This window comes from Lates calcarifer, linkage group LG17 (genome assembly GCF_001640805.2).
Source record: "Lates calcarifer isolate ASB-BC8 linkage group LG17, TLL_Latcal_v3, whole genome shotgun sequence".
Classification (NCBI taxonomy): domain Eukaryota; kingdom Metazoa; phylum Chordata; class Actinopteri; family Centropomidae; genus Lates; species Lates calcarifer.
In genome coordinates this window covers 3,258,909-3,285,335 of record NC_066849.1, presented here as the reverse complement: position 1 = coordinate 3,285,335, position 26,427 = coordinate 3,258,909, and the positions used below count along the sequence as shown (strand labels likewise).

General features: G+C 38.9%; 1 protein-coding gene across 1 annotated transcript in view; it reads right to left on the bottom strand.

Annotated features, from left to right (window-relative positions):
- Nucleotides 1-23,118, bottom strand: part of tgfbr3 (transforming growth factor, beta receptor III) — a 69,389-nt gene extending 46,271 nt beyond the window's left edge. The window contains exons 1-3 of the mRNA XM_018669936.2: nt 22,883-23,118; nt 17,722-17,902; nt 147-334 (exon numbers count right to left, since the gene is read on the bottom strand). Coding sequence (XP_018525452.1) covers nt 147-334; nt 17,722-17,782 — 249 coding nt within the window. The 5' untranslated portion in view covers nt 17,783-17,902; nt 22,883-23,118. The remainder of the gene's footprint in view (nt 1-146; nt 335-17,721; nt 17,903-22,882) is intronic.
- Between the last annotated feature and the right edge of the window lie 3,309 nt (nt 23,119-26,427).

The following is a 26,427-nucleotide window of genomic DNA, read 5'->3' as shown; positions in this document are numbered from 1 at the left end:
CCCCAATAAGAGATTTGTTTGAATGACTGTTTCCTGTTCTATTTTGACTCAAAGTTGAATCTTCACTGGTTTTGGTGAGGGAGGAGTTAATTATAGTGGTAGAAAATATAACTCATGTTCAGTTTCTTTTACTAGATATGACTCACTTCTGCTGGGGTGTTGTCTGGTCCCTCTGGAGCATGTCCTCTCAGGTTGATGATGTGGACCTCCTGAGGGAGACTGGTGGTGCCCCTGCTTGCACAGCCTGACAGGGCAGTGAAGCTCTTCAGTGTGGCCTGCACTGGGTGTCCCACCCCAACCGGCAGCAGCTCACATGGGCTTCGAAACAAAGGCCCTGCAGTGATGGAAAAAAAATAATAGTGTCAAAGGCAGTATGCAACAGTATAAATGCCCTATCTCACATAATCTTGTCTTATTTGTGTTCACACGGTGACGTCGCATGGCCATAAGCTCCAGGGAAAAAGTCAGTGTTGCTGAAAGTCATCCTTTTTTCAAAACATAGAATTTAAAAATATTTACATTTGTCTGACCATCTGTAGGCTGCACAAGGTGTGAGACATGTAATCAACACAATGTCCCAATTAAAGTTTCCTTAAGGCAACTTCAACCGTTTTTATTTTCCTTGAATGATTAAATTTGACCTTATCTAATCACTTTCAAGCAGACTTTCCATTTAAAGTGCAAGTCTTGTAAAGCCTGTAACTAACCATTAGCAGTGACGTTTGCTCGATGCCTTGGAGGTGTGACAAGCTCCTGGACACTTTGAGGTGAAAAACCTGTCAGCATGGTCTATAGTAGTGATCCAATTCTCACTGGCCAATTCTCCATATTTCATACTGCATACTATAGGGAAACTCACTGAACAATCACAATAGCTGAGGCAGACCTGTTTGATTGGTATCACAAATCAAAATGATTCCAGGTGTTGGCGAGCACTACTGCATATATGAAAAAAGCTGTATAGGTGGTATCACTTGAAAGGATAAAGAAATGTTCTAGAAGTGCAAAGCTAAGTTAGGGCAATGCCCTTTTAATAGAGCAAAAGATAAAGAACAATGTCTGTTAAAAAAAATGGCTGTTAGCTGCATGTTTTCAAGAACTGTAAAGAGCATGTAATGATGGGAATTAAAATGTAAAACTATGAAGTTTAATATAATTATCAACTTATATTGGCTTCTTAACATTTTTTTTAATGTTAAGTTCATTTATGGTATCTGTGCGTCAGTCATAACGAACTGTTAATTATCAGGTATCTTTATCAGTCATGAAATACCATATTGGTGTTTATAGGGCATGCTCTCATTTCAGTCAGTCACAGACATCACAGCAGCCACGACTACAATAAAAACAGTGACTGAGCTCAGTCAATCAAGCAGAGCAGAACTCAGCATGATGTTAGGACACTGAAGTCCAGTCTGTTAGGTCTTTATCTATGTTGTGTCTACTGCATGGTCAGCCATAATGAACAGTTTAGTGATTTGTAAATGTCTGGACTACTTTACTTAAACCCAGATTCACTATTCACACAATATTTACAAGATTGCATTTAATATACACATTAGCCCTTGCATGATATGGCACTTCCTTTTTTCTGCCACAAGCTTTCAGGTGGTTAACAAGTTTCACCACAGCCTGAGATCTTCCTGTTTGTAAACTCCCTTACATTTTACTGTAAAGGTATGACCCACTTAAATACTTTCAGGATGTAACTTGCAGATACACCCATCTCACATGAAGTCAGGGTGGCACAAAAACACAGCACTGAGGTTTGAGAGACGTACCAAAACAGCTATTTTCCATTAGAAAGTCATGTACATGATGAGAAAGTCTGCGTCCAGGTTTTTTCTCGGGGTCAGACCTCGTATTTTACCCCACACCCTTGTGCCAGCCAAGGCCTGCTCACATTTCAAACACATCACACTAAAGACGCAAAGGTTGCCAATAGCAATCAGATGGAACATTTGGAAATAATTAAAGTCTAACTGAAAGACAGCTAGATAACAATGTTAAATTCTCTCCAACTGACTCCAAAAACATGGTGCCTCAGCAGTGGGGTACAGCTAAGGGGAGAACCTTTTTTTTCTGAGAACACATAGCTATTGTTTTCCCTTTCTGTGCTTTCCAGTAAGCCTATGTTAGATCAGCATAAAGCCATAGATCATGGCATAGCTCCCCTCTCTTTGTTGTGAGAAAAACACAGATGCTTTATTGTTACCATATTTGTCTCTAGAGACAAATTCTGAGTCCTTGACAGATCCCAACCTAGACTTTCTACTGCCTCTTGTTGCTTGTGAATTCCAAGCCCACAGAGATTAACGTTGAACCTCTTATTGGGGGCAAACATATATTAAAACATGGCAAGGTCTTGCTATAGTGATAAAAACACAGGGCTTAATGGCTAAAACCTGTGGTGCATCAGTATTTCAGCCCCCGCCTAAACCCCCCACCTCCCTTTTCCTCCCAGAGGGCCAAAGCCTATTCCCTCTCTAACCATGTCATCACGCCTCACTCCCACAAACAGGTCTGAGGGCACTCCAACTCACTTTTTCCCCTCACACATGGAGAATAACAAACAACTGCCAGACAAACAAAGAAAAATGTAGTTCTTTCTGGAAGGCTGTCAAAAGATTACGATACGTGTTGGGCAATGATCTGGTTTTCTAATTGCTTACAAATCAAACAGAAAAGGGAGGCATAGGAGAAGAAGATACCACATGGATAGAAAAGTAGGCCATTGAAAGTTCCGTGCTCTCGTTTTTGCCCAAGCCTATGAAAGGCAATATTAGTCACTTTGCTCTTTGCTCCAGAGAAAGAAGTCTCAAATAGTACCCAGATTTGGATGAAATTTGGAATATTCCCCAGAGGTTCACTACTTTTTATGACTTTCTAATGCTTTTCAAAGAATACATACAGTACATACAGTGCATATTCATGGCTCCCAGAGGATGAGTGCTAATTTTATCCTCCGACCCCTTCTCCAGTGCCACCATTAGGGCACAGTTTCCACTAGTGTACAGGAAATTACAAAATCTAATGGGCAGATTTTGAGAGTCCACTGAGCATGTTCATGCTCCTTAGAGGATGAACTCCCTCCATTTTTAGCATCTCCCTTGGAAACAAAATTCAATTTCAGAACAACACAGTTTCAAATCTCCAAGGCAGATGGCCAGGACTACCACTGAGCAAGTAAAATGGCCTTCTAAATTTCATGACTATGGATATTTCTCTGGTGCTAGCCTAAACTAATTTTTGAAGCCACTTGAGGGAAGTAGGAATAAGCCATAAACACAATCCTGTTATTTTACCATCTGTAAAGTAAACTTGAAAGCAAACCGATCAGTTATTTACCCATCCAGCAGATACAGAGCAACATTAGCATTTATTTGGAGTCATGTTTTTGGCCAGTATTCACTCTTCTGTTAACTCTGGTTTAGTCTCCACCAATTCTTGAGGAAAATATTGGGAACTTGAGTTGTTAAATGCTTCACTATGTTCATCAGCTAATAAGCTTTCTGTGTTTGTCTGTATTTCTGTATTTCTGTATTGGTTCTGTACTGCAGCCTCTATGGGCATCTATGGGAGGTTTAAAGTGCCAGTATACTCCATCAGAAGTGCTTTCCACTCTGTCTCCAAGTGTGGCTATTCAGAAAAGGTACTGACACTTTTGCTTCGTGCTTGGACAACTCATACCCCAGATCTTAGTCTTTAATTTTTTAGAAATTGTGTGTATTGTCAAATAATCTTTTTGAATAAATTGATTAATACTTTTAAATTAACCAGGGTTACTCAGTAGCTCAATCATGAGCTACACAGACATAGTTTTACTATGATAATCTATCGCAAGTCTGTAAAAAACTTTCAAAATGATACATAGCAACAGAAAGGCTTTCATCACTCTTTCTTTTCTTCTATCAAGTTGAAACCAGCTGAGTTCTAATCCCATCACATATGCCATTGCCATTAGCCCACATCCTCCAAGGACAGAAAAAAAATTATAGAGGAAATAAAGCCTGCATCTGTTGGCCCTGCCACAGCTTTGTGTCTTCTGTCACCTTGTCTGCCTGCCTTTCTCCCCCGCTTCTGTCTCCCCTCCACTCTAGCCACCTTTTCTGTTTCCTCGGTCATCGATGGAGTACAGAGTATGTCCTGTCCAGCTGCTACTAGTGCCTTTTAGCTGGCCAGGCCAAACGCCCACAGCAGAGGAATAAGAGAAACTGTTGTTCATTCTGCCAGAAAAACAAGTCCAGTCTGAGCCTACCAGACACTCTACAGACTATACTACAAATACCTCCTTAGCCCAACATATACAACTAAATCTGATGGTAAATTTGGAATTCCAGCTGTAACCTCTAAAATGTAATAAACCTCTTCAGAGAAATGCAACTGAATAAAAGATGATGACATCAGACAGTGTAACCGTAACTATATCCTACAATAAAATATGCAGTTGTGTTAATCAGTTGTGTCCCTCTAGATCCCTTTGCACCACAGTATTTTACCTCCTAACCACCTATTAGAAAATACGGGCTAATTGCAACATACCATTGGGACTTTGAAAATTCTGGAATAAAGTGGTTAGATTCTTTATTTCCCCAGGATCTGGCAAAATTGGACCCATGATATCTTAGATATTGTACGCTGTGTAATGATGAATGATCTTCATGATACCATACATCACTATCAATCCAGCCAACCGTGGCAAACTGACCCTGCAGCTGAACAACAATGAAAAACAAACGAGCTCTTTCTATCAATTTTTAATGTTGAATCCTGATAGTTCATTTTGCTAACATTCATGGAAGCCTAGTTCTCATGAAGACTGTCTATGCCAGGCTAAATCAGCAAGAGACAGGGCTTCACGACCAAAAGCTAACATGGACAAAACACCCAGTTCCTGATCTGGCTGAACAGACTCAACATCAACATCTCATCATTGCCATAGTGCTTCCCTTCAGCCCTGCAGTGAGGTCAAGTCATTTTCACAAAATAATACAGCTGAAATGATTTGAGTAAGTAAGCACTTTATACAAAGTTTAAAAGCAAGAGGTCAAGGTCTATAAACATCACCTTTTTTTGAAGTGTAATATTTTCAATGCTGTGGAAATTAAAGATTTTGTCAATTTGGAGAAAAAAAATACAAAGCAATATGAACAAGACTGGTACCACGCATTGACCCTCCAATAGCTTGTTGTGCTCTGTGGTTCACATGCACACAAAACACTGTTCCTGTGTTGTAACAGGAACAACGTGTTGTTCGCAAAATATTAAATGAAGTATTTGATACAAATGTAAAACCATGCCCCGAATTAGCCATCTTTGGAGTACTGACACATGAGTTTTTATTGTCACGTATTGTAAAATTGGAAAATGTATTTGCATTTGCATCACTCTGTGGTATAATTTTTCAATGGACATGTATGATGATGTTTAGAGGTGTATTGAAGTCAACTCTTGGCTTGTAGAAGAATAGTGTTGGAATGGAAATCTCCTAAATCACCAAGTATATCACTCTGGCTTAGCAACCTCATGCTATTTCTGAAGAATGACTTAAGACTCTCCCCATAGATTGAGGAGAGTTGGTGACAATGCAAGGCCCTGACAACCACTATACATGTTTTGTTTGTAATGTATGACACGTGCTTAACACAGAGAAACAACAGCAGCCCATTGCTTAATTTGTGATTTGTTTATTTTCTTTTATTTTATTACTGTTATTATTATTATCGATTTATTTATCTCCCTCCTACTATTTCAAGGCAGTATGCTGGTGGGTTGGGATGGGTTTAAATAAGAAACAAGGCAATGTATCTTAGGTGAATTGATCTGTACTGTTATGTCATATCTTAATAAAAACATGTAGAGAAATAAAATGTTGAGTTCAGTTTCCATTTAGGTAGAGGCACTGAATAAAGCTCAGAATCAGTTGGATTCTCTTCTGTGCAGAGAGGAGTTGAAAATCATCAAAGTGTAAGTGAGAGAGACTTATTCTTATTCTTTAACTGAAAACTAAAAAATAAGAAAAGAGATGAAAGTAGGAGAACTGCAAGTTGACCAGTACGTGCTGAAATTGGTTGCAATTTCATTAGAAGAGTAAAATGAAAGACGTTAAATTGTTATTTGAAGAGTAAAACGAAAGCAGATGAAGTCAGTTTACATATAGATGTTAAAAGTAGTTGAAGTTTAAGTGGTTCTAACCTCTATAAGCAGTTGAAACTCTCTTGAAGCCATTCACTTCAAGTTAAAATTTCTAAGCTTTAACCTCTTGACTATACAGTGGTGCTTTATTTTAGTATGCATCAGCTACATTTCTTAAATAGTAATCCATTCCTGCACAGTTAATGTGACTTATTCTACACAATGAGTAAAGGATATTAACATGAAAGACTGAACACCAGTGACTAACGTGCACCTTAACCTGTTTCTTTTTCTCTGAACCACCGTGACTTAAATGTTTATTTCTTCAGTTATGCCTTTTTTGGGGATTAGCACCAAATACACACACACAGTTTCTAACAGAAACTCTGACATTACAACACCATGTGCAAGAGGAATTTATTTTCTGCAAAAAGATATTAACTATTTTCTCTAATTATTATACACCGCCTAAAATGCATTTAGGCTTGACTGTGATATTCTTAGAGGTAAGTCAAGAAGTGAACAGAGTAAATCCAAATCAAAGGGGGAGAGGCTGCATAAATACTCACTTTTGATATATTTAAACACTGTGAGGTCCAGGCAGTGATGTCACTAGACACTTTTCACAGTCTTTGGCAGGCTACTTTTGGACCATAACCTCCTTTGTGATTTAAGCACCAATATCTCTTTCAGCTACGCTGTTAAGTCCAAAAGACTGCCATTCCAGACTATCATAATGTATAATAAAATGAAGGTGATCAAAAGTCATGCTTTCATTTTCACCCTTTCAGACTACAAAATGCAGCCACACCGTGTTTTAAGGGAAGAAATTAATCACTATGTAAACTGACATTATGCGGACTACAGGTTGTCTTGCAGTTCTTGAAACTGTCTGTCTGTGGCTGTCATTTTCAAGAAACAAAACCAGCCTCATACTCACGAATAATTGCTAAAACACCAGAGAAATTGGAGGAGAATTACAACAATCATGGAAAAAAAGGACTTTAAAAAGTCAGACGGCCTTCATCCTTAACAGATCAATGGTGTAATCAGCCTATAATCCTGCAAGGTAGTCTGTCTTTGTATTTTCACTGAATATATCCATGTGAGCACTAACATGTTAAAGTGAGTACTTTACTGTCATGCAGGATGATGTCACATTATCACATCTTTTAGAATAGGAATCTATGATTACTCCATCAACACAATGGATGGAACAGAAATTAGTTCCCTGGGGTAAGAGAACTGAAGAATGCCCATACAATCTATCAGTATCTGATATTGGGGTGCCAACTGTTTTGTTTGGCTAATGAGATGTTATAAAATATAGAAAATTTCTGATTACAATTTGTTTTGTCTGACCAATAGTTCAAACTCTAAAAATATTCAGTTTGCATCAGATAAGACCAAGAAAAACATAAAATCCATATTGTTAAAAAGCTGGAACAATTTTTACTGTTTAATTTTAATTTACTCTATTTTATTTCTTTTCTTTTGGTTGATTAACCAATTGATAATTTCAGATCTAGACAGAAGTATCTGTCCTTTATACTGTATCACTAAAGCTTCTGTCACTTTTAAAGTTCTGGTCAAACTCCAAGATTGAATGGACTTATTTTGGACATAAAACTGGAAAGTGGACCATGTGGACCATTTATCTATCTAAATTTCAAACTGAAAGAGTGCAAGAGTAGAACCTGCTGGGTGCATTTATCAATACTACCCTCTCATATCTTGCATGAGATAAATGCCTCTGTTTCCAGAGAATGCACTTTGTTGCTTTCCACACTGTGGCACTGAGCCAAGATTTGGGTACAGGAAGTGATGTCAGTCTGTGTGCCAGTTAGGGACAAATCTGATATTCCCACAAAGCCATTTCCGAAGATAAACAAACAGAGCCTTCCCCCTGTATGTGTATACACATCCTCGTATATTCAGTTCCCAGTATCCTCCAGCAAGCAGGCTGATTAAGTTTCTTCATATGCATAAGACAGTCAAAGCAGTGAATATAACTTCACAAATGTCAACACTTGCTTCATATAACAATGCCACAATTCCCTGTATGAAAAAAATGGAGCAGAGGAAGACAATAATGAAAATTAACATATTTCGATTACTCCTCTCCAATAATGCAAAGATATAATAAGACCAATTTAATTACAATAAATACAAAGTAGCACAGAGGGGCCTCTTTCAAATATCTGCTCCCTATCTATGATATCCCAGTTCCCATATGAACCACAGGATTACACGAATCCTCTGGTCTCTTTCTGCAGGGCATGATTCCCATGAACCATGAAGCACACAAACCAGTTTAGGGAATGCAATATTCTGCCCGCTTTTGTTTTCCTAAGGGGCTTTGGACTAAAGAACCACTAGCTCTGCAGTGTTGACATTAGCACAGCCCACTCACCCCTGAACCTTGAGCCACTACTACAGGAAGTGAGTAAAGCCTTTCATAAGGGTAGTATAAGTTCACTTCATTGGCCTGCCTATGAAAAGGATTTATCTCTGGACTGTAAAATTGGAGGCAAAAGAGGAGGAAGTTGGAATGGGACGAAGGGTGGAGGGCAAGGGTGAACCTGAGCTCCATTAGGGAAGTTGTAAACTCCCCCATCAAAGGGTGAAATCTGAAGTCAGCTATCCCACAAACCTGTCTGTAACTCAGTATCACTCAAACAGCTTTCATTGATAGATTCATCTACCATAATCTTGTCGGCTGGCATACAATTGAAAAAAACAGTTAAAAGACAGGAGTTTCAATGGATTCTATTTTATTTACGTGGGAGATATGGACACATACAACTATGGATATGCAGGCAAAGCCTAAGTGTGTTAACAGGTGTTCAGACAATAAATTACATCTCAGTGGATGTAAAAACTTCAGCAACAGAACACAAAGGAAAACAAAGTACCAAGAAAAGTGCACCTCTAATTTGCAAAGGCCTGCTGTAGGTTTGGGCCATACTAGTAGCCAATGGAAAAGTCAGGGTTCTCATTACACTCCCTTCCCCAGAGACACATTACCAGCTTGGCTACAAATTACAAATGCTATTGCTTCACTGGTAATGCACTAAATGTATGATCACATTACTGATACTTTATGAGAAATAGTGTTGTTTTTACACATTTTTTCTAAAAAGAACACTGTGCTTTATTGTCTTGTCTTTGATTTATGTTCAGACAAAATGGAAACAGACTTCTTTTTTTTTTACCCAACAAACATACTGAGGAGACTGGAGTATCTTTTTAAACTCTGTGTCTGTAATGTGCCTCTTAGGGTGCTTTCACACCTACCTTGTTTTGGTCCGAATCAAATTAGCAGGTGTGAAAAGTGCTGGATCAAAGGACCAACATCTCATCTGACCAAAGAGATGGTCCCAGTCCAGCTCAAATTCAATCATGGTTCAATTTGTACCAATGTTTTGGATGGTTTAAACAGATTAGAGAAAGTGTAGGCAAAAGAACTGAAAATGATAGATGCTGTTAGAGGAGAAAAATGAACATTTTATTAGCTGATCTTATCTATTTCTTATCCACTTTGTTGGACAAAGATAAAGTAGTTTGTTTATTCTGTGCAACGAAAGGTGGGGGGAAAACCTTTTCTGTTACTATCAGATGGTTATTATTCATCAGCCCTGACAGATGGAGTGGGCACCTGTTGCTAAACCATCAGCATTAGTTGTAAAAAAAAAGTACATGAGAAATTACAAGCAGCAAATGAACCAACAGGCAAGCAGAGAAGAAGTGGGTACATTCCTCTCTACCTCTAAATGCCGACATACAGTAAATCAGAGGCCTTTGAAGAGATAGATGACAAGGCTAATTCCCAAAAGGAACACAGGAGCCACTGTGTAAAGTGAGACAGCTGGGAGAGACCGAGAATGTGTGCTTATGAATAACGACTTCACTGGCTGTGTTACCAATGTATGTCTTTACTGATGGGTGCTGACATGTGCTGTCTGGACCTATATTATCAAAGAACAAAAATGTTGTCAGCACAGTCACGAAACAAGAACTGGCTAAAAAGTAGTATATGGATAACACCAACTGACAGTCATTTGCACACACTGGTCCAGTATCAGTAAAGTACACCAATATAATTAAGAGTATAGACTTAACACTACAGATGTAGTCAACTAGTTAAGAATTTAAAACATGGATTATTCTTTATGAGGGAACTATCAGATACAAATGAATTATCGTACCATCCTGACCTAAACCAGAACAAGTGAAAGCATGGCTGGTAATGACAGAAAGGGTATAAAAGTGGTGTTGGAAGGGTTCCGCTACACGTGACTATATCATAAGGTTAAGCGCATGAGGCATCAGCTCGCTCAGCACACTGTGGTACTTAGCAGTAGTTATAGTACCCAAGCAGAGCTGCCTCTCATGAGTAAATAGGGCAATGGAGACATATGTCTGTCCTGCTGCTTCAAGGGCATATCATTCATCAATCACGGATGCCTGCAAAAGCCATGGTTTCGACAGCAGCTTGGTAGGGGTTCAGGAGCAGACGCTTCATCTTCATTCACAAAGATTCAGACTCTGTAGGGGAAGCAGGGATGTGTGCCCTGGGGTTACTTATCTTGTCCCACTTGAAATCAACCTCATTTCATCTGCCCTGCTGAATCTCCTCAGTGTACAGTATTTAATGTTATCCACAGAAGTAAGGAAAAGTCATTCCGGTGGAGAGGGAGGGGAATCATCATTTCAGAGTTTTAAGGACACTTGATGTGAAAGGGTTAGAAAACATCTTGTAGAGTCTACACAATGCTGTCAATTAAAGCTAAACAATTTATAGTTTTTTTCAACAAAACCACAATTTGAAAGAATGCGATTTTCAAATTGCAAGAGCTGGGACTGTCAAAATAACTTGACAGTCCAAGGATGTAAGTGTCTTAGGCTGTATCAAGTTTAAGCTGATGACTGTTCCTACCAGTGAATTGGTGAAATAACCAAAAAGAAACTCTTGAAAGAGGAAAGGTTTGGAATTAGGACCTTGCATTGCCAGACATGGCTTAACGGGAGTTTCTTAGGGGGCTTTCACATCAGGGACCTGGGCTCTGTTCAGAGTACACTTGCCCCCAAAGTTCAGTTAATTTTATCAGGGTGAACACTGTGTTACTAATGCAAAAGCTGACCAGTGGGGGAGTGGAGATGGGGGCAATCATATTCAGGCACGGTGGAGCAACTGTCCCAAATATGAAAACACCCTGTGAATGACAGAACTGGCCAACTTATATTACATATATTGTCAATAAGTATAAATTAATTTTTGAATCTTATATTTAGATTGTGTCATGCTAACATTATTAAGTGAAAAAGTATATATCTGGTAAACTGATATTGTGAGCTAATATTATAATATTATATAAATAAAATAAATAAGTTTACTTGAGAGCTGACTGAATAATTCTACTGATGTAGAATCAAGATAAATTTGTGAAAATGCTTGATTCAAACTTACCTTGCTCAATACTTTTCAGACAACAAATACAGCTAAAGAAAATAACTGCAAATAAAATCACAATTGCAATATTGGTCATAAAAAATGCAATATTTCTCTCACTTGGTCTTACTCTAAATCACAAAACCCTCATACTTGAATACTCACATTTCATAAGATAAGTCAGACTGCACATTCTTTCTTTGGCATCGATCAAAAAGCAGCCCAAAAAGATGTATTTGTTCCTGTGATATTTTACAAAAACATCACCCCTCAGATGTGATAACAGGGGCCTTTGAGAAGCAGCAGGTTGCCATCAACAGAAAGCAAAGAGTGAAACAATGCTGGGCCTTTGTGCCAGTGTGTGAGCCCAGTGTGAAGGAGTCAGAGAGGTGAGAAAGGGTAAGGCAGACAGCGTTTTCACACAAGCTGGAAGGGGCTACATTCCACTGGGCTTTTTCATCTTCAGAAAAGAGAGGGCAAAGAAGAAGAATGACTTGTCAAATGCCATGCTGTCTTGTGTATTTATTCCTACAAAAGATGCTGGGAGGGCCTCTTAACTCGACAGTTAACAAATGGAAAGTGTGATGAATAAAAGGTCAGTGGAACTATGAATAGAATTTCTGTAAAAACTACAAAGACAGCAGATAATATGAGTGAATACTTCAAAATTTGCAATAAAAGGGTGTGTTGCTAAATTTTGAAGTGTTTTCTATGTTTTTGGTCAAGCAGATGCATCAGAAAATGACAGGGCAAGGTCATATGCCAGCTCCCATAACAGCCTCATAGTGATAAACTCTTTAGAAACACTGTTTTTTAAGGGTGAACCACTGCATCTAATGGGTATTTTATTCCTACAGCAACCTAGATGAACTACTGTCTACATATCTGAAATCAAAGGTTGAAAAACAAGTGGAAAATGAGAGCATTTCCAAGCGTGTGTGTTTGTGATCTAAGGCAAATAACAGGGAGAGAAGGGCCCACTGTCATTTTTTGGACAGACACTCTGTTTTCCAAAGGACCATTCCAAAATTGGGACATGGTCTTTCAGCAAGACTCATCTGGTGGAAATGGAGTGGGGAAGGTGAGGCCCCAAGAGGGGCTGGTCTGATGAAAGACACCACCTGGAGGCCTTCACCTAGCTTCCCATTTTGCAGATCAAGAGTCACACGCTCAAAAATTGGCACCTTTGCAAAGTGATTAGGCAACTAAGGCTCTAATAAACTTTCACTGCCTATGGTTGTGAAATAAAACCTACACCTCAACCAATACAACACGACAGTACAACATATTTTTTGCTTGCTGCTTCCGAAGGTTAACTGAACAGAAGGAAGCGTTTTTTTATTATTACTCACTCTTTCTTCAATGAAGTCACACTCCGCATAACTCTCTTACTCTAACTCTCCCCAGCTCCAGTGGCTTTTTTTTAACAGGGCTGTGAAACACAATGGAAAACGCACGATCACCCCAGCTGTCTCTCATTACTGGCTCTGAACGAAATTATTTATACGCCTGCTTACTGGAACTATGGAGAGATAGAGAGGAAAGTGGGCTGGATTTACTCCTGAAGATCTGCGTAAGCGTCCTCGTAACGGGAAGCTGACAAGAAATGATGAACCTGGACGAAGATATGAGATACGAGATCTGTCTGCTGCAGTTTATTCAAGTGCTCTTGGTTGAGTAAGTGTGTGTGTGTGTGTGTGTGTGAGGGAGAGACAAACAAAGCAAGTGAGTAAGATTAAGTTAATCAGTACTCCAAAGTTCAATTTATACAATGTTTTTAATTAAAGCTGGTAATACCGGGGTGACCTTCATTTAATAAGCAAGAGATATAAACGGACAGGGCCAGAATGGTTGTCTCCTCCTTGACAGTGGTGTTAAGATAAAGGCCTCACCATGGGGGAGAGCAGACCTGTAATTAGACACACTCGGGACTCCTGTTGCTATGTAAACATCCCAACCACTCTGCCTAGCAGCACACAGCCTCTGTGCTGCGCTGCTCAAGCTCCTCTCATGAATCACAGGGCAACATCTGGTTTAGCATGCTGGAAGGGACTTTGTTGGTTTGGCACGCTGTACGTGTGTGGAGTGTGTCGATTTGGACCAGACGACCCACGCCTGCGCCTGCCTCTCTCCTCCCCCTAGCTATCCCACCTCTCAGATTACAGTGGTTGCACAATGCATTTTGGCAGTCCCCCTTTTGCTGGCCCTAAGAAAGCACTGTGGATATAGAGACGAACCTTTTGCTCAACTGTGGGGGGAAAAAAACATTACAACCACTTTTGGCATCACAGTGACTCTTGTCTGCCAAGACTATACAAAAATGCAGACAGAAAGAAAGCTGTTTACTGTAAGGATGTAGATTTAAAAATGCTCAAGTTAAACATATGGACTATGAATATGCACACAACTGAATGCCTTTTTCCAGTTATTGTTTTGTTTCACAGCCCCTGTATAAGACTATATGGTTCTACAATGAATAGATGAAGACAGATTTGTTCTAATTGCTTCATCATTCATCAAGCTGCCCATAAGTAAAATCAGGAAAGGCTGTACGGGGAGGTGAAAGTACTTCTTGACTCAATAATACTGGTGTATTTTTCAGTGAGCGACCAGCCCGGCGTTGTGCCTCCAGAATAACCAGCATCCTGCCCGAGCTGTTTCTGGCAAGTGCCTCAAATTAATATTTGGCATGGCTCCTGCAAGACTCTTTTTCACTACGAACCCAACAGTCAGCCCGAAGGTCCACAATATATCTTTCATAAAATAACCATTTTGGCAAGTTGGGGAGAGACAACCACAAAATGGTAGTAAGGATATGGAAAAAAAAGTTATAAACACCAAAATGTAAAGTGAAGCAGCAGAGCAGAGATTTGAAATATGGACGTCAAGGTGCTCTCAGTCTGACTTTTAAGAGTTATGGGAGGCCCAGATCCTGGATTGCATTACACTGAGAGGAGAGTCATTGCAGACTAATCTAAACATTACGTAAGAGCTCTCCTGACAAGTTTAGAGGGCAGATGTGACTGTTTACACAGATGCTGTGCGATGATAGAAATCAACAGAAAAAGAGAGAGGCAGAAGATAACCTGAATAATGGTGTATAAAAAAGATGAAGAGAAAAATACAAGCCTACCACTCACAGTTTGAAATTAAGCTAATTTGGCCAAAAAGAGATGGAAGAATGTCTTTTGACCTTGAAATTTTAGTCAAAACGTGTTAACTGGCCTGCATTTTGTCTGTTCAGAATTATGTTTGGATAACTAATGAGCATCTGAAGATTTGCCCATAAATCACAGTGCACACTGGCTGCCAGTGCACTTTGGAGGAAAGGGCATTTGGTTGTCTAACTGTAAATATCTGTCCCTTGTGACACAGTACAACAATGCCTCTTGCCGTACAAGGAAGAATTTAGAGGAAAACTTCATACGTGACTTCATTGTGTTGGAGATCCTGGCATTGTGGGAGAAATTATGTTTGCTCTACCCACAGCACATACTGACTACACTGCTATTGTTTGAGTAAAAGTCAGTTCTCTGGACTGCGGTTCAAACCTCCAGAGAATCGAGAAGAACTTTTGAAATAATAACCTATGGCGGCAATGAGACTGACAGCATGAAAAATGCCAACCACACTTTTTTGCAGTGCTAGTTATGTAGCATGTCTCCTACTGGGTAATTATTCCTGTGCTACCACAGAAAAACAACACGGGATGTTGCAAATTAAAGCTGGAGTGAGTTCAAATTCAAAGTCGAACATTGTAAAACCCGTCTCTGTAAACAGGACATATCTGGAAAAATAGAAGAGGAATGTGCATTACAATCTCAGTGTGGTTCATGCCAGATTCAAGCCAAACTGACAGGTTTTTCATCAAATTGTGGTTCTGAGCATCCACAGGATTAGTTGGGCAAATGTAATATTTTGGTCAAGTTACCAAGCAACAAAAACCACTGCTGAATTTTGAAGCCAATGTGGACATTACAGGAGTGACAGTTCCTTTAATTACTAATTAGTGGCCAACTCCACAACTTCAGACTCCACCCACTTCTAGTCAGTACAGATATGACCACAACCTAACTTCTCTCCACACACAAAAAATCTGTGTTTTTTTCTACTATATGGAAATATCAAAAAATATAAAATATAGCCATTTTATTATATATAAAATAATTATCTTTTTAATAATTGTGCCATTGTCTTAGACTTTTCCATATTTTTCCCATATTATATTTAACAAGGGCCAAACCAACGTGGTTGCCATGGTGCCACCCTCCTTTCATGCCATTGGGAGTTTAACTGACACATCAAATGTGGCAGCAATATTACACTTCTATGACAGTGACAACATAAAATTTGTGAGACTATTAGATTAGAGTGAGAATCTGATATATTTATATTGTTTTTAGTCAGCAGAGCTCTGTGGCAATGTCTGTCAGTTTAGTTGGGTCTAGACTGAAATATCTCGACAGCTACTGGAGGGATTAGCACCAAATTTAGTAAAGACATTACTGGTCCCCAGCGGATGAATCCTTATGACTTTGTCAATCTCCCGATTTCTACTCTAGTGCTACAATAAGGCTAAAATTTTTAGGTTTTGAGTGAAAATTATTGGAGAAATTCCACGAATGTTTGGTGCACATAATCCAGATCCCCAGAAGATGAATTCTAATAACTTGATCCCCTCTTGGTTCCCTTAACCTTTCTGGGTCCAGAGGCACGTCAAAGTTTAGTTGTATGCAGTGAAATTTCTCCAGCACATAATTTCAAACTGGTTCAAAGAGGTGTAATCTAATGACTTTGACATTTCAAGGCACCAGCAACAGTCTGACTTTGTTTTTGGTTGAAGGTAAGATTTGTTATGAAATCTGGTACAGATATTCCTGTCACTGTCAGGATGCACTGTTATAACTTTTTTTACTTTTCCCCTAGTGAAATTCCCATTAGCTTCGGCTGTACTTTGTGTTTAATGCTAATTAGCAAATGTTAGCATGCTTACATGCTTAAGATGCTGAGACAACATGATCAACATTACCTGATGACATCAATATGCAAGCATTGTCATTTTACTTGTATAGCACCTCTCAAAACCAATGTTACAAAGTGCTTTATACACAAAAAACAATAAAGCACAAATACAGGAATAAAATAAAAAGGCAAAAATCAGTAAAAACAAATGTTACAAAGTGCTTTACAGAACATAAACTACATATCTACACATACAGCTTATAAAACATAATACAATGTCACCAAAACATTCAAATTATTCAAAGGCTAGCCGATAACCTGAGTTTTAATAAGTGATTTATGAGGGGATAGTGATTTGAGCAAAAATGCCCTAAAAGCAAAAGCACGATCCCTTTTAGTCGTCAATCTTAGCAGAGTTGCAGCCAGTCATTGCATCCTGCAGAAACAATGAGAGCAATCTAAAGAATACAGAGGTGATTGTGACCAAGTAAAGCAAGTGTTTACGTGTCACAGATATAAATTCTCAGCACTCTATGAGACTGTTGCACACACTGACAAGAATTACTGGACTATAAAAGGTCATAAACAACATTCACATTCCTCAAAGTGAGAGGTACAGCTCTGTATTTCTCATCAGTTAGATAAGGTTTACAGGGTGGGTTGAGGCAGTAATTGACATCATTCATAGTCCTACATGAAATGAATTGAAACACTGATAAGCACACAGACATTTCCTGTATTCACCTTGCAGCTGTTTACTTGGTTATTCTCTCTTTCTCTTTAGTTTGCGGGGGTAAATTACTGGGTATTAGGCAGTATCTAAGTCTCATTGTGATCAATCTGACAGATACATTTAGGCCTGCTGAGTGTTTGTGTTCTGAGATTGAACTTGTCAGCACTTTCTTAAATGTAAATCCCCCTGACTCACAACTCTGACAAGCACTGTCTAGAAAGGCATGCTGGGAGAAAGAGTGGAAAATCCCAGAGTATGGGCACGGTTGGGATTGTCCAACAAAACAACAAGCCTTGGTGCATAGTCAGTGTCATTTGAATAGCTGTGATTCAACTCAAACCAATAAAAAATCTTTTTTATGCTTAGAAACAAACAATAGTCATGGTTATCTGAAAAATGCATTATTTTTAGATACTGATAAGCAGTGAGAGAAACTTACCTGCAGATGCCAGGCAACATATTGCAAGAAGTAAAACAGGAATGGGGGATCTTCTAGCCATTTTGTTATTATCCTGCAGCTTCCAGTATGAGGAAGGTGGGTGAACAGGCCTTTCTCCTGCTTTCCACAAAGGTTTCCTTCTCTATGAAGCGGCCCACAGGAAGTCAGCTTCAAGCTCCAGCTGCAAAATGAACAAAAGTAGAGAAAGTCAACCAGAAGAAGCAGGTTGTGTTTGAGCATGGACAAACAGCAGGGAACCAGGCTCTGCTTAATATACTCTGTGGGCGTGATGAGATGAGACAAGAGAAGCAGTGGTTTGGAGACCAGAGGATTAATCTGGGAAGGTTAATTGGAAGTCATTTATGCTTCAGAGGACTGTGGTGCACACACCTTCCCATGCCCGTGGCTGGTCAGACTATATGAGTAGTGTGGGATGGCTGACTGGCTTGCTGGGTGTGAAACACTTTGGAACATGCCACAGGTTATTAATGCACTTACCTGAAAGCATGAGGAAACACTGGATGCACCAGTGGGGTCTTGAGTAAGCAGCTTAGTACCACCAAGCTAATCAGCATGACCTCGACTGAAGCTTTAACTTTATTAATCTAACCCCAAACACTGACCGCCATGACAGGGGGAAAAAAGTGTGATTATACACTAAGGATGTCCACCATTTTTACACACACAGAGTTTATCTGAATCTACAAAAACACAATATGAACATGCAATAATACAGTTTCAAGTGACTTTAATAATTAAGAATTAAACTAAAAATGAAATGCACACGCAGCATGTCCTCTGTATTTGTTTGGACTTGTATTTTTATTTGATAGAAATTGTTACCGCCACAAAGAAGAAACTGAAGTTTGGTTTATTTTTCTGTAGTGATGGCATTAGTACATTAGTGCTCCAGCGGGCGTGAATTTTTGGCAACAACTGACAATGCTGGTGCTGTAATTTGACAGCAATGTCAGCGTGGGGGCAGCCACTAATAATTGTTTGTTATACCACTTAAGTTTGGCCATGCAGACAGTGATGTTCGAGAATACGGGTTGGTTACTGTTAGCTTTGTAAGTCTGGTCATTTACCCTCATCACATCTGTACCCAAGAAAGAGAGACAGCTAACACTATCTAGACCTCCTCTCTTCTACAGTGTGGAACAAACCTAAAACTGAGTAGATGCTGAAATGAAATGAAGAAAAAGTAGTAATTAGTGGGAATCAGTGCTTATTTACAGCAAAATACAAGTGGAACAGCTGTGTAATGAGTCATGTTGAAAAAATGAAAGAAATGTCTTTTATCAACATTTGTAGGCTGTTTAAGGCTATGACATGCTCCATTTAGTAGCATGCCACGGAAGTTGTCAGCGTGTCTCCTAGCAACACCACCCCTCACATGTCAGTCACCTGCTGCCATGGGAAAAACCCACCCAGAGGCTTAATGCGTAGATGCTTTTTCCATACACTAGGCTAGCGTTAGTTTCTATTTCCTTAAACAAAAACAGAAGAGATAAATATTCAAATGTTTTGTTTAGCTAGCACTGCATTCTAGTGACAGTACGAAATGTGGCAAATAGAGCTCTTAGAACTAGGATGTTATAAAAATTGCAAAAAAATAAAACAAGATATGATTTTATCTGTAGTGCATGATTCTAATATGTTTTTTCATTCTCATGAGTTGGCAGCCAAAATACAGGTTTTACAGCCCAACCAATACTGGAGTTTTTAGGCCGATGCCAACATCAACAAGTATCTTTGATAAGTTCCCTGAAATTTGCTGTTTAAATTGTAACAGTAACACAATATGCACTGAGTGGGATATTTGCAGTTGAAAGATAAAGTCGTAAGTGCTCCCTGTTGAAAAATAGGACACTGTTTCTGAATTACCCCAAAAAATATCATTAGTATCTCTGTACTGACATTTGTCTGAAGACATTGATCAACATGTACCCTAATACAACATATCAGCAACAAGCTCTTATCAGCTTATATATTCACCTAACCAGTGTATCTTGCTTCAATAGGTCATGTCGATATTTGCCAGTTATGTACTATTCTATACAGGTAGTAATTTTGACTGGATTGATTTGCAGGTCATTCATTTTTTGATTTGACCATTAGAAATGTATCTTTAAAAACTTGATGTGCCAGTTGGCAAACTGATTAAAACAGCTATTGACCTAAAATAAGTAATATGTTAATTTATTTTTTTTTCTTTATCACACTTCAAAAAGCTTTGCAACAAATAGGAAGGACATCAGATAGAAATATATTATTACCATTGCATCAGCAGTGAGTTGAGAGGATCAGACAAGAGAAGAAGAGGATGTTCACAATTTTAGAGCAGGAAAGTTAGATTAGGAATACAAACAGTAGCTCTTCTGACTCTCTGAGAAGCATTAAAAACTAATTAGAAATTTAAGGCCTGTAAATTCCAAAATAATACAACTTCTCCATTGCAATCAGTCCTGTGTTTTTCAAAGGGGTTAAATGTGGATTGTATCTTAAGCTGGCACCACGTTATTCAGGAGAATCATTTTTAACACCATGCTTGCATGCTGGCACTAATTCTAGATTGTTATCAGGCATGTTCTGCAGCTACAACTTCAACATATTTTAGAAAGATGCGGTCCACAGGCAAAGTTTTACAAACTACCTCTTTGAGTGATATCTGATACTTTATGACAACAAAACTGTAACTGTAACTCATGTCTAATGTCAGACCCATGTGTTGAAGTACTGTGACAGAAATTACATATGTTCACAGTTAAAAGGCTGCCAGTGTGACTAGTAAAGTACCATGTGGAAGAAAGAGATCTGCACCTATCTGACTCATGCAGAAGGTGCATGGGAAGTGATGCACAAAGCACCAAGGTGCATTGCTCTGCAGTGCAAGCAGCTTGCACGGGACAAAAGGGCCTTTCACTGAGTCAAAGCTGCAGGGGCTGGGAAGTCATTTTGGATGATCATGACAAATACTACACTTTCAGCTAGTGAAGGAGAGCCAGTGCCTCCTGTTTGATTTATGCCCCTCTTTGACATTCATCCTCTCCATGACTAATTGAAGGTAAACTGTGCTGCAATACCAGGACCAAAGCAAAGTAAGGTGACCTTCAGGACTAAAACAGAATAGCTTTTTACTTTTCTGATGCATCCCTGGCTGAAACAAGGTTCAGACTGAGGTAGAGGATTAAAGGAGCTGGTGGAGAGACATTCCTATTACATTGAAAGATTTACCCAGGCACTTTTCAAACTTGTTATGAGTTGAGTGTGATGGTCTTACACCTAAAGCTCCATGCCATGGTCCTGGTTTTGTTGCAGCAACAACTCAAATCACCTCATGTGACTTCTCTTTAACCCTGACCGTCTAAGCTGAGCAACTAATTCAGCAAAGGAGATCTGGAAAGTACATCAGACCATGCAGACCCCAGACTGAATGTACTGTACATTACTGAAACCAAGCTACATACTTGTGGTCACTTCAGTGTTAAAGGCCTGGCTTGTATCTGTGTCATTGTGTATGCATACACTGCACTTGAGTGTTGTTAAGTTCAGAGGGCATATACTATGTTTCCATAATCACTAAGCCATAAGTGAAGACAGCAGCAACACAAAAGGCTGAGGATGTATGTTTTGCACACTGCATTGTGTGTTACATGAGTAAGATATAAAGACTGATTAATCTGACACCAGTTTGCTTCATACAGTCAGTCATCAGAATGTTCATGTGGTCAGATGACTTGGTGAATAATCCTAAATGAGCTTTTCTCCCCTCTCAGTGTGAATCTGTGTCAGCTCAAGCTGGCAAACCACCAAACTTCTCACCCCTCTCATCACAAAAAGACAGCTCTGAATGACTGATGGCAAGTTTCTCTCACAGCGTTATTTCTCACAGAGCTAGTCACCGCGACCACACACATTTCATCCACAGAAACACCTCCAGCTGTGACATGCTGCAAACATCCTGGTCTGAGTTTAAACCCTGATACCTGTGCATCCTGCACACATAAAACCAGTTCACTGAAGTCATAGTACTGCATTTTTGTGACTTAAGATCATAGGTAAGTCCGTCACATAACATGTTCTATCAAACAAGTATTATTATATCACTTAATGAATCAATTAGTTATCTGACAACAACTTAATCTGCAGCTATTTCAATACCTGTTTCATCTCTGCCATCATGTTTTAGGCAAAAATGACCAACATTCACTGGTTCTAACTTTTCAGATGTGAGGCTTTGTTGTATTTCTCTGTTTTGAAACTTGAACATCTTTGGATTGTGGACAAAATAAGCAATGAGAAGATGTCAGCTTGGGCTCTGAGAAATTATAATGGACATTTATTCATGGTTCTTTGACACTGTATATAGACTGAACCATTTATTGATTATTCAGGAGGTAACTGGAAGATTAATCAATAGTAAAACTAAAAGTTGGTTACAGCTCTCAACTGACTGTTCAAATGAACCTCAATAATCTGTCTTAGTTTAGGGTCAGGTAGTTGTGCTAATTAACCACATTCATCCTCATTCTGTTGTTTTTCTCGAGTACCAAAACAATTACAAACCTCATACACTCACGGCATCGCTGACTAACATTAGACGCTCAGAATACACAGAAACTCACCAGCTATTAACAGTTATTATCGAGTTTTTTGTTTTGTTTTGTTTTGTTTTGTTTTGTTTTGTTTTGTTTTTTTAACGGCATGCATGCTTCCACTGTCAGTCACGTTTCATCCCACAGGAGCGCATGTACTGCCAAGAGAGGAGAGAGCATACATAGTGTTCTCTCTCTGAGACGGCTACCTCTGTATGCTGGATACACTCACTGTCTACCTGTGTTTCATGTTTATTTCCCTCTATCTAATAAAACATGGCCTCGGCTGTAGAAAGTGGATATCAACGTGAGTAACTATACGCTAACAGCTTGTAGCTTCAAGGAGAGGGAGGATAGCTGCATGTCAACGGATTCAAGAGACAGATGTTCAGCTGGATTTATGGGCGGTAAGGTAAACACTAACAAGCTGCAAACGGTTATTTTTTCTCTATTCACAGTCTAGTCTGATAGAATGACAGTCTTTTGATAAAAATGTACTCTGGTAGAAACAAGCGAATTGGTATCTAATCATAGCATTAGCTCTTAAGAAGGAGCGGACATACCATGCAGAGTCTCCCGTAAATGCAAGTAAACTTGATAGAAGTTTGAAGTCGCTCCGGTTGGAAGTGGATATCAGAGTCGTTCCTCTCTCGGCTGGACGTTCACAACATTCCGTTGTTTGGGGAAAGACAGCTGAAGACGAAGTTGACGTGACAGTTTACCAGAGTGCGGATACACAGCCCCTCTCGCTCAAAAGTTTAAACAGTTTACTACTATCTGTCTCCCCTTTTAGTGAGAGCTTCATTTGGGGGCGGGGCTTGGGGGCAGGAGGCTGAGCCGCGCGAGAGATGGGGCTGCTGCAGAGCTTCCCAAAGCGGGGTGCACGGTCTCCTCAGGAGTCCCTGCTGGAGGTTTAGGGAGGTCCTGTTACCTATTTACAGTTTAGTCCAAATCTTCGAATGCATGACTGTGAGTTCAGATGTGTCAGCGCTCAGTCCCCATTTACACTCAGTCAGGTGTGCAGTTCTTATTAGTATTGTATAAGGTTGCCACCAGCCAGAGCTTATCACATGAGGGCCCATGGAGTGATCTCTATCTTTATGGGGGTCCTTGATGCCAGATTATGGAAACGTCTGGCTGAGCAAGGAGGTGGTACTAATCACTGCACACTTCAATGCTTCACCAAGCACTGACATTGTGATGTGCACCTAATGCTGCAGCACACAGACTTGAAAATAATGGGAATGTAGTGAGATAAGCTGCAATGGAAAAAGTGTTTAAAAAGTACATAAAATTGTACAAATTTGCATCAACCAGATACAATAGCAACTAGCCTTACAAATTCTACACATAATAGATAATAGTTAATAATTCACAATATGTATAAACATTCTTAAAGTGTGTATGATGCATGAAGAGTACTGTAACTTTTGCTCAAAAAGACTTTTACATACAATGTTAATGTAATTCTACTATTATTTATTATATGTAAGTAAATTATCTGAACACTTTTACCCAACTGACATTTTTATCCAGTGTGTTATGTGTGAACAAGTAGAAATCATAATTAATGTAAAAAGGCTGACTGCTGCAGGGCTCAGACCTGAAGTTTTTATCCTGGAGGACTTATGATTGGAGCCTTGATTGTTCCAGCCAACTATGGATGAGAGGCAGGGTGACCAGAGCAGCAGCCTGCTGGATTTGGACTCAGGTTGTCCTTGTTGTCAATCCAAACATCTGTTATCATAACAGTTAACTGTGTTTATTTTTTGTTTAATTATTAGAGACAAAATATTAAAGTGTTCAGTATTGAAAGAGGTATAACAGAAAATGCAATAAAATAAATTTAAGATTATAATATAATGCATATATAATATGCCTATATAATATAATGCATTTGTATGACAAATGCCATGATCTAGCCAAAACTGACCTTGTGACCCTGTGGTTCCAATGCTATTAAAACAGAGACAGCTCTGTTTCTTTTGATCTACCTTAAACAAGTGCCTTTGGAATGTGAGAGGAAGCACATAGGAGGTCTTGTGATGGTTTCTAATGATACAGTATAGGCTTATGTACTATTTACTACTTTGAGGTTCTAAAGAACAACAACAAATTCTTAAAGAACACTATTGCTGGAATGACATTTTTTAAACATTATGAATTTGAAATGCTTCAGTGGCCAGTGAATAAAGCTGGAATGCCATATTTCCTCATCACGTTGTTATAGATTGATCAAATTAATGTGTAGGTAATGTTTGGCTTCATTTGCCTAGGTTACTGTAAATTTATTGCATCTGTTCAAATAAGTATTTAGTTGCAATAAATTCATTTAAACATCCATAAAAGGTGAACTCAACCTCATGAGTGATAAATAAAAAGGCAAAGAAAGAGAGTTTTCATTATGATCATATTAGCACGAGGACAGATATTGGGTATGTTATCACAATAAATGTCAATTGAATATTTGGCGTCTCAGCCATTCCCACATTTAAATTTGAGATGGCTTCTAATATTAGGATGTAAAATATTTTTTACAGCTCTCACAAGACATTTTTGTCACATCTTTTTATTTCAGCACCCCACAACCCCCCAGTCACAAGCACTAAACTGTATGCAGAATGATTTCTGTGTGTGAAATTTCTCGCACCCTCCTGAACAAACACTGCATTGCTTTGCTGTGATATCAGACTTCCACTGAAAAAGAGATGCAGTGTGACTGGGTACAACATAAATGTCAGCTTAGTGATTTACCACTAATGAGATGGCACCTGTGAAAAGAGGGAAGGAAACTTTTGTTGTGGAAAACACACAAAAACACACTCATGCGCTGCTTTTGAGAGTTGACAAGGAAACGCTCAAAGGGATCAAATGATTTTACATCTCATACATATGCATGTCTCCATTAAAGCGTTCCACTTTGTTTATTTACACTGTGTTAGGGTTGTGAATACAGCTGAGATGAAGGGGAATAGAAAGCATAACAGTGCATCAAAAATATGTGCAATCTGCAGCATCTTCACATTGCATTAATGTAACTCAAGTCTTTGGGTTTCTATTGACCCAGTTGATTTCTCTAGTTGTCAAGTTCAGCCATGCTCTGACAGAAATATCATGCTAGTCTCAGTGAAAACACCATCACATGTTGCCGTATATAATAACAGATGACCTCAGTATTAGGTTAGATTGTTTCTGAGGGAATTAGCCCTGTGATGCATTAGTGATATGTCCAGGGTGTAGCTTGCCTCTCAGCCCAATGTCAGCTGGGTTGTGTTCAAGTGTGTTCAAGTGTATAGCACAGTCTCATCCAAAAGCCACTGAAAGTGATGTAACTGTAGAAAATGAGTTATAACAAAGATGTAATCAGAATGAAATGGACAAAAAAGTTTTTCATTTAGAATCTTGATCACATAATGTTCATGTGCAGTACATGTGCAGCCACACAATCTTTAAAGAATAAATCATCTACATGCACATCTTGTGGTGACCAGTAAAACAAAAATGCTGTCAGTAGATTCAATAGTGCTGCGCTGTTCTGCAGACTTGTTATCATTTACAGCTTTGCAAGTACAACTAAGTGAAGTACCTGAGTCAAATATTTAATTCGAATGAGGTAGTTAAATATTAAAATAACCATAGCTCTTGATGCCTGATACAAATTTGTAACAAACTACTTTACTTTGAATGTCTATTGCTTGTTTTACTTTGACTCAGGTTGCAGTGATCTTTTCTAATAAATAGAATTATTTCTCATCACAGTAAGATTCCCCTTTGCTTTGTCCCTCTTCCAACAATGTCTTTGGGACACTGTAAATATTTGATTTGGGCAGGGATTGTTATTGGACTGCTGCTGACTTGAGTCACAGGGAGTTATCAGATGGACAGAACAAAGAGGGATCTGCTGCTTCATACTTTCTGAGTAACATAAAGTCTAAAAAAAAAAAAAAAAAAAAAAAAAAAAACAGTGTTAAGCTTTACGCTAGTCAGCTCATGATATCTCACCACAACTTTAAATGGGCCAGAACCGTTTCTCACATAATCTCACTTTGATTTCAAAATACCTACAAGTAGCAGGAAAGACAGGATGATTTTCATTGTTGTATAGTGG